Source organism: Lissotriton helveticus, chromosome 6 (genome assembly GCF_964261635.1).
Source record: "Lissotriton helveticus chromosome 6, aLisHel1.1, whole genome shotgun sequence".
In the NCBI taxonomy this organism is placed as follows: Eukaryota; Metazoa; Chordata; class Amphibia; order Caudata; family Salamandridae; genus Lissotriton; species Lissotriton helveticus.
This window is the reverse complement of record NC_136067.1, coordinates 1,132,832,286-1,132,844,809: the sequence shown is the minus strand read 5'-3', so window position 1 is coordinate 1,132,844,809 and position 12,524 is coordinate 1,132,832,286. Positions and strand designations below refer to the sequence as shown.

At 42.7% G+C, this 12,524-nt stretch overlaps 1 protein-coding gene across 1 annotated transcript in view; it reads right to left on the bottom strand.

Annotated features, from left to right (window-relative positions):
- Positions 1–4,352: 4,352 nt before the first annotated feature.
- The window catches only part of LOC144761665 (uncharacterized), a 166,501-nt gene continuing 158,329 nt past the window's right edge, over positions 4,353–12,524 (bottom strand). The window contains exon 9 of the mRNA XM_078646950.1: positions 4,353–5,597. Within this exon, the coding sequence (XP_078503076.1) occupies positions 4,888–5,597 (710 nt within the window). The 3' untranslated portion in view covers positions 4,353–4,887. The remainder of the gene's footprint in view (positions 5,598–12,524) is intronic.

The window sequence follows — 12,524 nt, the reverse complement described above, 5'->3', positions numbered from 1 at the left end:
ACCTGGAAAAGAGCAACGACAGCAAGGCCACCACCCTTCTGGACAATCTCGCCAACCTCGGACTCAAACAACTTGTTAATACCCCCACTCACTACGCAGGTCACACACTCGACCCTATCTTCACCTCCAGCAAACATATCTCCTTCAGTCACACCACAGTTCTCCATTGGACGGACCACAGCTGCGTTCACTTTGTCTACAAAAAGACCACAAGCCACAACCATCCTCAACCTACTCTGCGAAGAAACTGGAACAAAATCACCATCGACCAGATCTCCTCATCACTTCTTCAAAACCCCCCTGCCCACTCCTCAAACCCCAACCAAGCAGCCATTAACTTCACTCAATGGCTAACCAACATCGCTGACAACCTAGCACCTCTGAAAAAACGTCAAATCAAACTAGGCAGCAAAAACGCCCCCTGGTTCAACGATGATCTTAAGAAATCCAAGAAACTCTGTCGCTCCCTTGAGAAGGCCTGTAAAAAAGACCCAAACACCAGCACCAGGGACGCCTTCAAAAACGCCACCCGCATACACCACCAACTGATCCGGACTGCCAAGAAAGCCGCATTCAAAGACCGACTAGACAACAACGCCCACAACAGCAAGGAATTATTCAACATCGTCAGAGTTTACCAACCCCACTGCCAACTCCAACGACATCACTCCCTCTCAAACCCTTTGCGACTCCCTAGCTTCGTTCTTCCACGACAAAATCGCAGACATCCACAACAGCTTCGACAACCAACTCGAAGTCCAACCCACCCAACCTCCTGCCGTACCTTCACCCCCCTTGAACATCCTTAATGACTGGAACCCAATCTCCAATGAGGACACCATCCGCCTGATGAACTCCATCCACTCAGGATCCCCCACAGACCCATGTCCCCACCACATCTTCAACAAAGCAGACTCCATCATAGCACCACACCTCCGAGACGTCATCAACTGCTCCCTCAACTCCGCCACCTTCCCGGAAAGCTGGAAACACGCCGAACTCAGCGCCCTTCTGAAAAAACCCACAGCTGACCCCACCGAACTCAAAAACTACCGCCCCATCTTGCTCCTTCCATTCCCGGCCAAAGTCATCGAGAAAGCTGTCAACAACCAGCTCGCCGCCTTCCTCGAAACCAACAAATCCCTCGACTCCTCACAGTCCGGCTTCCGAGCCAAACACAGCACTGAGACCGCACTCATCGCTGCAACAGACGACATTCGAACTCTACTGGACAATGGAGACACAGTCGCCCTCATCCTCCTCGACCTCTCCGCAGCCTTCGACACAGTCTGTCATAGCACCCTGTTACAACGCATCAGAAACATCGGAATTCAAGGGAAAGCACTGGAATGGATCACCTCGTTCCTTGCCGGAAAAACTCAGAGAGTCCGCCTCCCACCATTCAAGTCAGAGGCCACTGAAGTCATTTGCGGCGTGCCACAAGGATCTTCACTCAGCCCCACCCTCTTCAACGTATACATGAGCCCCCTCGCGGCCATCGCACGCCAACACAACCTCAACATCATCTCCTACGCTGATGACACTCAACTGATCCTCTCACTCACCAAAGACCCTAACACCGCCAAAACCAACCTACATGAAGGAATGAAAGAAGTAGCCGAGTGGATGAAGCACAGCCGTCTGAAACTGAATTCAGACAAAACAGAAGTCCTTATCTTAGGTACCTCCCCCTCCGCCTGGGACGACTCTTGGTGGCCAGAGGCCCTTGGAAAAGCACCCATCCCGACGGACCACACACGGAACCTGGGCGTCATCCTGGACTCCTCACTCTCGATGACCAGACAAGTCAACGCCGTTTCTTCGTCTTGCTTCAACATTCTTCGCATGCTCAAAAAAACATTTCGCTGGATCCCCACCGAAACTAGAAAAACGGTCACCCACGCACTGGTCACAAGCCGCCTGGACTACGGAAACACCCTATACGCCGGTACCACCGCAAAACTTCAGAAAAAACTCCAACGCATCCAGAACGCATCAGCCAGACTCATACTAGACATCCCGCGTAAAGACCACATTTCTGGTCACCTGAAAGACCTCCACTGGCTCCCGGTCAATAAGAGGATAACTTTTCGCCTCCTAACCCACGCACACAAAGCACTTTACGATCTTGGACCCGAATGCCTCAACACACGACTTTCCTTCTACACCCCCCCCCCCCGCCAGCTACGCTCTTCCAATCAAGCCCTTGCTGCTGTACCTCGCATCAACAAAACCACCATGGGAGGAAGATCCTTCTCCTGCCTGGCGGCTAAAACCTGGAACTCACTTCCCATTCACCTTCGCCTCACTCAGAACCACCTAGCATTCAGAAAGCAACTTAAAACCTGGATATTCGACAAGTAATTCCCTACCCTTCTTCAAGCGCCTTGAGACCCTCTGGGTATGTAGCGCGCTATATAAATTATTTGACTTGACTTGACTTGACTTGACTACATTTGGGCAAAAAATGTGTTGTGGCGGCATGCTTCACCTGGACACAGACTACATAACAGTGGCATGCTGCGTATTGGGCACAGGTTTCTTATGGGAAACAGCGATGACCGCTGGCCGAGATTTCTCTCAGAACCATCCATGCCTCACCCTCCTTAGCCTTCCTTCAGCTGAGGGATTCACACATCACCCAGGATCAAATGTTCTGGTGATTCAGGTCAGTCACACCTCTGCAGGTTGGCAGGTTCCTTCCCTCTCTCAAGGCTCATCAAATCAGGTCTGAGATTCAGCTTCTCCCAGCCAAGTGAGACTCCAGAAATGTCTCCTCACTTCTAGGAAGATGGCTGTGAGACAGACACCGGCTTCTAGCTGCACAGCAGTTCTCTAGGTAGACTGTGGAGCACCCCTTCCGTCATCGAGAGAACATAGACCTGGAAAAACAAGCAGGTCAGTGGCTCACATTTAAGAAGACAGAGTGTTGATTCTTTGTCTGCACTTTCAGAACTGGTTTGGGTTGGTTCACAAAGGCCTTTATGGTGTTGGAGAAGGGCCATCTGTTACACTCAATTGGCTGCTGTTTGAGGTAGAAGGTGTACTTAGCATGACACTTTTCCCAGAGGCCCATAAATTGGTTCCCTGAGCTATTACAGAGGACAATATAGCAGAACTCTATGGAGAGTAGTTTTGTCCTTGGCAAGCATTTGCCTTTACATTATGACACTTCTGTACCCTTTTTAAATTCTGTTCAGTTTCCTGAGTGAAATATATTTGAGAACAAAAGTGCCATTAATAAAGATTGAAAACATTGAATTCAATGTATAGTTTTGAGATATCAGAGAAAATGTTTGCTTATTTTCCATTATTTTGAAAAGTTTTGTAAACAATATTCTACAAACATTGGCAAAGCTAAAAGCTAAGCACTTGCTTTATAAAAGTGAAACCTATTGGCTTTGCAAGTGCTGGTTTCCTTTGCTGCCATATGGGACTCCTGCCTGACACAGGCTGGTTCTAAGGTATACATTGCACTACTGAAGGCTATAATGCAGTGTAAAGCTCAAGTGCTCCATGCATAATACTACGTCAGTTATTTCTTGGCACTCAATAAAAACTGTTATAATTTCCAAATCAATGTCACTTGTGTTATTGGTCTTGCAAGGATAAACATTTACACTCTCTCTATTGGAATTCAAAAATGTGAACTGCAAGCTGCACACACCTCTATTGTGAGATCTCACCATAATGCCATAACCCGTACAATGTTTGGGAATCTGACTAGGGACAAAAGTGTCAGATAGGAATTGACGTGTCCTATTAACAGACTATTTAATTTTAATTGGTTGCAAAATGCAGGGTTACTGATTATTTGGTTTTTATTATTTGGTTTGTAAGCCAAATTATTTGGTTTGTGATCTCTGCTGTGGTAGGTAGATGCTGAGTTCGTCAATCGTTGGAAGTATATGCTTTATCATGTACCCACCACGAGCACCAACCTTCTTTCGGCTCAGGATAAAACAGATACTGAAGGATATTAATGGGAATTTCACTGATGTAATTAAGTGACTGTGAATTAATTGCTCACTATTTTATAGAGTTAGCCCATCGTCCAAGTCCACTACAATCACCACAGTACAATAAAATTGTTAATATGCTGTATGCATTATCTTTTTAGCATTTCTGAAGCATAAAGAGATATATAATGTGGGCATTCGCAAAGCTAAAGTTGAGAAAAAACCTGGAAAAACAAGTAATGAATAACCCACATATTCAACCCCTCAAATTCCCTTACGGATGGGTCCCCAATGGTGATTCTCATTGTTCAACAATTCTTTTACTTCTGAATCTAGACAGACACATTTCAATCCTTTTTTGCAAAGTTCAATTAATGACATTAAGCAACAAAATATATTTAACAACAACTGTTTTTCTTTATTTGCTGTTAAGCCATCATTGAGAATTTGAATGCTTTAAGAAACAACCTGATGAAGCCACTTAAATTTAAGAGACAACGATACCTGTACAGTCCTATCCAATCCTGCATTGCATTATGGTAACTGTATATAGGTTGATATACATGTGTTGCCAAAAGTACAAGTGTATTGTCCCATAGCTTGGGTTTCAAAGTGATGTTAATTTTTGTACTAGGTTACATTTAGGTATGTATTACACATGAAAAGCAATTTAAAGCTCTTTGAAGTAGGCAGCATGATTTAGTGAGCTGAACGCCACCCTTCAATCCTTTCAAGCTTGTTAAATTAGTACCTGTTATTTACATCACTAAGACACATCAGAAGTGCAGTATTTAGCGCTTTATTTAAAAACAAGTTGTTATTATAGTTTCTGAAACTTCGGTAGCATTGCATCTTCCACAGAATCACATTATTGAAATTATTTTCAGTTGCAGAGCTCTAAGATTTCTAGCTACTATGTTTTCCAGTGTCAAATAATTTCTACACTTTGATTGTAGCTACATTCATATGCTCTGTAGGACATACCTTTAGGGGGCATTGTTGTCAAATGTGTTCTCTGGTGACTAGTGAGACTTCTTTTTTGATTAAAGCCTTTTTTGCAGATGGTACACTGAAAAGGTCTCTCCCCCGTATGTTTTCTCTGGTGAATAATAAGGTCTCCATTCCGACTGAACCTTTTCGGACATTCAGCACATTTATAAGGTTTGTCTCCAGAATGTGTTTTCTGGTGTCTACTTAGAGTTCCTTTCTGACTGAAGCTCTTCTCACATTTGGTGCACTTGTATGGTCTAAAACCATTATGTTTTGTTTGGTCACTAAAACGACCAGTGCATTGACTAAAGTTTATATCAAATCGAGCAGTTCTGTCTGTTCCACAGTTTGACTGTGCGCTTGACTGATGTACAGGGAGGTTTGGATTGGCAAGATTAATATTGCTCATCTTATATTTATCTGCCGTCTGTATGTTGGTTGAAGCAGGATTTGAATTGGAATGTGACTGATAACCAAAAACACTTTCACACTGAGCCGTGCTCTCTCCTTCCAGGACCTCATTACATTGTGACCAAGTGGAACTTTTAGAGATTATGTCTTGATTGTTGATCAGCGGGCTCTTCATAGCTCCCAATAAAACTTGACCTGATGTTCTTTCAGCACTTTTGATGATGATGCCACTGCCCACTGCAATAAAACATGAGCCAATGTTTCAGATTATCATTTGCAGAACATGTCAATAAACATATCACTTCATTAGATCAATAGTGCAACAACATAGTTGATATTTTGCATCATATGATCATAAACAAACATGAAATAAAAGTTGTTTCTACCCTTTTGAAATAACTGAGGTTTTGTGCATCTCCGTATTTTTTTAACTAAATCCTTTTCATTTACGGCTAGTCTTCGTTCCCTCCTAAACCTTTCTGAGACTGCCCATTCCAGCCTGCAGATCTGCTGAGTGGCATAGCTAGAAGGGATGGAGGGTTGGCGGTCCAGCCCGGGCGGACCAAGTTTTTGGGGCGGTGGCCTCCCCCCGCCATCGCGTGCCGTCTCGGGCGGCAACAGCAAGCCCCTCCTCCCCCATAGGGCTAGCTACGCCACTGGATCTGTTGTCATCCATTTCCAATGTATTATGTTTTTTTCCCCAACTCCCAGTTCTGGCACTGCTCTCCCTATCCTCCTTCCAGTTTCGGTAACCTGCCTGCAGGCCATGACCGGACTAGAAAACACTGCCTGCATTAAACTGTCATGGATGATTGGTTTCCCAATTTTGTGATGTTTTTCTCCTTTGCTTTGAAAAGTGAAACTTTTGATGGGTTTGTATTAGCTACCTATAACACCTCATGGTCAAGATGAGAGGAGCATGTTTTCTGCCATTATCAATATACTTTATATGTTTAATCATGTTGTTATCTGTTTATAAATGATGTCATACTCATATGGAAGTCATGAAACATTGTTCCCACTTCTTCCCATACTAAGGTGTTACACTGGTGTCCTACCAGGTTTTGTTGTACTTTCGAGCAAAGGCCCTTGTTAGGAAAGGCAACAAACAGACAGATAAAAGTATGAGACGATTTTTTAAGTATTACCCTGAAGACATTGCATGATAATATACAGAACAGCCATAGAGCTCAGAAAAAAGTAAACATTTGTTGCGTTAATTGTCAAAGCAAATAGTCTAAGGGAAAGTGCTGCCCTTTAAATTCTCTCCCATCTCGTGGCTTACATGGAATTGTTTTAAACTCTCATGTGTTCAGTGATATGGCAACACACCCTTTAAAACCTGACCAGCTTATTCTTAGAAAGGGCCTTAACTAAAGTCAGGCATATGGAGGTTGCTCAATTAATAATAATGTAAACTAGGGAAGTGGTCTCCAACAGGCAGCTCTGGTGCTATTGATAGCTCACCAGTACCCTGGAAGCAGCTCGCAGAAGTGCAGTCCAGCACATTATGTCATTCAAAGGCCCTATCCACATTGAATAAAGCAGCACTTCGCATCTCTGGAACTAATAGTGTCAGGCAGCCTAGCCTATGGCAGTGCTTATGCAGAAAAACACACAATGACAGCCTGCGGGACTTGAAACATTACCACGTGTCACTACAAAGTCAAATAGAGATGTCACTCTGAAAGAAAAGGAGCATTCTATCATACAGAGTGTGTGAAAAAGATGAGATGTTCTTTGAGTGTTTTTACCCAACATGTAAACTGTATAGTTGATTTAAAAAAAATATATTTTTAAAAAGTGATATGATTTGGTAAAAATGGTGATGTGTTAAATAAAATTAATATGGACCAAGGGGTCCAGCAAAGGTGCGTGCTCGCCCCCTTGCTGTTAATTCTATTCATAAATAATCACATCCCTGAACTGATCTCCTGCACCCCACATATTACGTTTATAAATGATACCCCCGTCTCCTCATTGTTAAACGCAGACGATGAGGTGTTAGTTACCCGTACACCTAAAACCCTGCGCCTGTTAGTCCACTCTTTTGTGCAATTTATGGCCACCCTCAACTTATTAACGTTTTACAAAATCACTTATAATGGTGTGTGGCAATAAGTGATTCGAACCCCTAGTATTTTAGTTGGAGCCTGCTAAGTACGGTATGCGACGTTTACAACGCAACCGTTACAACGCCGTTCCATTACGACGCGGTCATAACAACAAAAGTTGTTACAACGAATTGCGCTGGGGGGGCGCTCAAGGATAGTAAATCATTTAATTTACTATCCCAACACCTTCCCTACTATCCACGGGGACTGGTGTTGGAATAGTAAATTAAAATGTTTTAATTTGCGCCCCCCAACGCAAGTCGTTGTAACGACTTGCGTTGTTACAACCGCGTTGTAATGGAACGCGTTGTAAAAGTGTGCGTCGTAATGACGTACATCCGCTAAGTACCAGCACTTTTCCCTATTTTGGGGTCACCTTTAGCCCAGCCGGCTCATGGATCCCAAACATAACAGTGCAGGACGAAGTTATCCAGGGCATTCGGCTCACTTCTTAGCCTCCCATCCCCACCAGGTGGTAGGGCACTTTCCCCACTCCTCCAGATGTACACTTCTAAATGTGTCCAGAGGCCGTCTAATGGGGCGGAAATTTGAGGTTTGAGGTTTTGAAGATCCCAACCTTCCAGACGAAGGAAAATCATTCCTGCAGAAGATTCTGTCTCTTACCCGACCCACCCCCCATGTTATTTGCCAAAAGGACTTGGGTGTAGGCTATTTGAGCGACCAAATTTGTACCCGACCCCCATTGTTATGGTTGTCTATTTGGAAAACGGAGGAGGCCTCTCTCACAGAGATATAATTAATGACTGGTTAGCTTGTGATAGGGCCTCACCATCCCCTGGCTGGCTTACGTAAAGAAGTCATGTGAAGATATCGGCCTAAGTCATGCTTTTTGCAATGCTGCATCATACATCTCTCCTGGAAAAAAGCAAGTACAGGCTTTCCTGCTTGATAAAAAATAGTATTTTCAAAAAGTGATATGCTGATGTTTGATACCCAAATCAGAAACATATTTAAATCTGCTCTTTGAATGATAATTCATGGCGTGTTTGGGAAATTTATAGGGGTTAGTATTTCCTTTGTGCCATTTGCCACTTGCTGTGGTGCCTTTTTCATTAGTCGTGTTGAGGCATTTTATATTAATAAACCTTTCCCTACATTTCTATTGGCATCCCCGTCTTACGTTGGGGTAGTTAGTGTTCTATCACAATATAAAGTTTTAAATATCATCCTGACAAAATATTGTAGCCCAAATATCAACAATCATAAAAACATGAAGGTAAGAGTGTATTTGTAAGTATGATTATATTTACATTCTTAACTCTACATCTAATTATCTTGAAGACATATTTATTTCTATCACTTATATTTCACTTCAAGGTGTATATAAATGGGACTAAGAATAGTAATCTTTACTTGCCTAAGTACCTTCATAACATTTTGTAACCAGTATTATGGAATCAAGAACTTGGCTGTCTGTATTTTGTCACACAATATCATGACATAAGTCTGGGTGTTCACTACTATAATACTGCAAAGTGTGGTAACTATTGTAGTAATTTCTGATGTCCATGTAACAACAATGATCAACGTCATTACTAGCTCAGGACTATTTTCATTAATCAGAAGTAGCTCTCATTATAGAAAAGGTTGGAGCCACTGAGCTATGGAGTAAAATTTAGCTTTGAGTTCCCTCCGATCTTTCCCCTCTTCCTTCTGTCTTCACAACTTTGGAAAACAGAGAGGCCACAGAGGCTGAAAGCTAAATGAAAGAAGGGATGCTGCATCAGGGCTTGGTAATATCTTATTAACTTCCTAATCTAACTGAAAATAACACTCCATGTAGCGCTTCTAGGCACCTAAGTATTGGTCTCAGTCTAAAATTAATGCAAGTTTAGGATGACATATTAAAAGGTGTCCGCAATCAGTCGGAAGAGTAGTCCCATCATACACGGTATTCGTGGCCACGTTTGATGGGAGTACTCTTCCGACTGACTGCGGACACCTTTTAATATGTCATTCTAAACTTGCATTTATTTTAGACTGAGACTAATACTTAGGTACCTAGAAGCGCTACATGGAGTGCTATTTTCAGTTAGATTAGGAAGTTAATAAGACATTCCCAAGCCCTGACGAAGTCCTGTTCTATTAAACGGACGAAACACGTGTTAGCATGAAGTAGGAAGCTGTTGTTGACTAAGAATATGTACGGAAGAATTGTTGCTGTGAACAAGAAGCATAACGTCTGAATAAAAGACATTGAATATCTACGTACTAATACGAACTTGTGATTTGATTTTGGAGTGATTGGAGTTAATTGTGAATTTATTGAGGAGAAGACTTGTTTTTTCCTGTCGAGGAAGATTTTTTGGCTCTCCGACCTCCTGAAGCACCAGCGTTATTATTTGTATCTTTCCATGGACAGTTGTAGACCAATCTGGAGTGTGCACAGATTCCCCAGCCACCAAGTCTAAAGTATTTAACTATATTTTCATAACATTAATGTTCTTACCCTCTAGACTAAGGTTTTAGCATCTCTTCTTTTGTTTTAGTAAAATGAAAATTTGAAGTTTTAGTTGTTACTTATCTTAACATACAGTTTTTAGTCGTATTTCTTTAACTTTCTTTTTTTTAAGAACTTTTAATTTCACACTTCACTTTTCATTTCTCACTTTTTCTTTTGAGACTAGATATACCGATATTAATATGATTTCTTCTGTCATCAATACACTTTCTTTTCAGGTTGGGTACTTGGTTCAGATTATGGATTTTCTTCACTACTACTAGAATTTGGGGACACAGGTAATACTTCTTTCTTCTCACTAACTAATTCTTTCAGAAGCTGCCACCCTTTTGAAGACGATTGACCGGGATGTTCCCCGACTGATTGAACCCACGCACACAAAAGGCACTACCCTACTCTAATTTTCTATGTGCGAACTCAGAAAGGACTACACTACCAACTATCTAACTAAAAAAGCGCATTGCCAACGACACTACCACTGAGGAAACCAAGGCGAAGTGCACGGCTTAGAACGGTACAAGCACACATAATAGTTTTGCCTGTTCTCGTGGTTTCTTGTGTCTGCGAGAAACTAGACCTGCAAGCGCTGTTGCAAGTCTTGACTGCTTCCTGGTTCTTCCGTGAATCTTGAGGCACCAGGAAGAGTTTAAAAACTCCTCCCCATACGCGAGCGTCTTGAGCCGGATCAATGTAACACTGCATAAACATGCTGAGAGGTTGTTATGCCAGTTGGGGGAACCCTGCAGATCCACATAAAACACTTACAAATAATGCTCAAATGCACTTGGATTTCAATGACTTTTGACGAATCTGAATATCATGTCCGCATTAAAATAACAGTTCTATAACCACAATAAAATCAATAAGCCAAAAAAGAGTGGGTTGATGCAAGGTGGTGGGACTTATTGGAGTCTTGTGCATCAAAAGATGAGTCTCTGTTCTGGAAGCTAGTGGCCAGAGGTGAGCACACTGCTGGGATGGAGCCTCAGAACTTTGTCCTGTCAGGTGAATGGTTTACCCATTTCTCAGCCTTATATGAAGTAGAGGCGGCACTTCTGGATAAGGCACTATTGGTACCCCCCCCAAATTTAGTTTCATGTCACCACCTTTCTGCATGCAGGATGTTTTAAATTCGCTGGCAACTTTGTCTGTTGTGAGAGTGGCTGGTGCCTGTAGATGTTTTTTTTTCACAATTTAAATGTGTGGGCCCAATATAGACTGGTTATAGCGAATGAGATAGCATTGAGAGCCCATACTGGCATCGTGGCAGGGTGCGGAGGTGGTCCCTGTGTATAAAAAATATTTGCAATGTAATAGGACTCGCATTTACGCGAGAACTATTGCATTGCGAGGGGCGGGGGCACGAACAACGGGATGTTCTGTGTGGGGGGATGGCGAGAAGGCACGGCAGAAAATAGTAATAGAAGTAAAGGGGCCAGCAGCCATGTAGGGATACAAATGACGACATGGCCGTCATGGGGAGGGACTAACAGACCTATAAACCAATGGAAGGCAGCATTTCGTAAAGGACAAAGACAAGCAAATGAAAAAGATGGGAGGGGGAGTGGGCGTGGCTTCTCTCCCATCCTCAACTACCCCAGATCAACCCCAGAGCAGCACTTGCGCGCTGGCTCAGGTCTCGACCTAAAAAAGGGGACAAGAGTTTCCCTGCTAATTACAGCCCAATTAGTCTAATTGACTGCCTACAGGAGGTTTTTTGACAATTGGTTCTCACCAAGATTCTGCATTGGGTGGATAGTAATGATATAATAAGCCCTTTGCAGGCAGGGTTTAGACCTAAGACTTCAACGATTGACCAGGTCTTCCGTTTTGCTATCATCTATTGGAAGATAGTCCTGATCTCAAGGGTGACCTTAATGTCGCCTTTGTCTATCCAAAATCTGCTTTTGATCTTGTACCACGAGGCAAGTTGTGGGGGACATTAGGAGAAATGGGTATGTCCTCTGATATACTAACTCTGCTGGTCAGATTACATGAAAATAATTTTGCCAGGGTATGGTGGGGACAATTGACTGATAAAATTCCAGTACTGAATGGTGTCGCCAGGGATGTGTAGGTTGCTCCTACCTTTATATGTAAATGGGCTGGCACATCATCTTTAAAATGTTGTGGCAGATCCCTAAGCTTAAGGAATGGTAAAGTTTTGTTGCTGTTGTTTGCGGATGACACTGTTAATTTCAAAAACACTGAGTGGCCGTCAAAAACTTCTGGCCAGTTTTAACGATTTTTGTGTGGAGCATGGCTTGCAGACTAATGTTAACAAGACAAAATTTATGACTTTTAGTCATCATAAAAAATGTAAGGGAAAGTTACCACAAGGTAGTGAGTTTTTGGAACAGGTAGACTCTTTCACATATTTGGAGCTTAAACTTACACCCAACTAATCCTGAGGCCAACAGATTGATGTTGCTGCGCTAAAACATAAACAAAGAGCTGGAGTCATTTTAAAAGAATTGCATGCTAGCTACACTAGGCCCATTGCTCCTGCTTTGAAAATCTATGAAGTCAAGGCTCTAGTGAGCTGCACTGTAGGGGGCTGATTTGTGG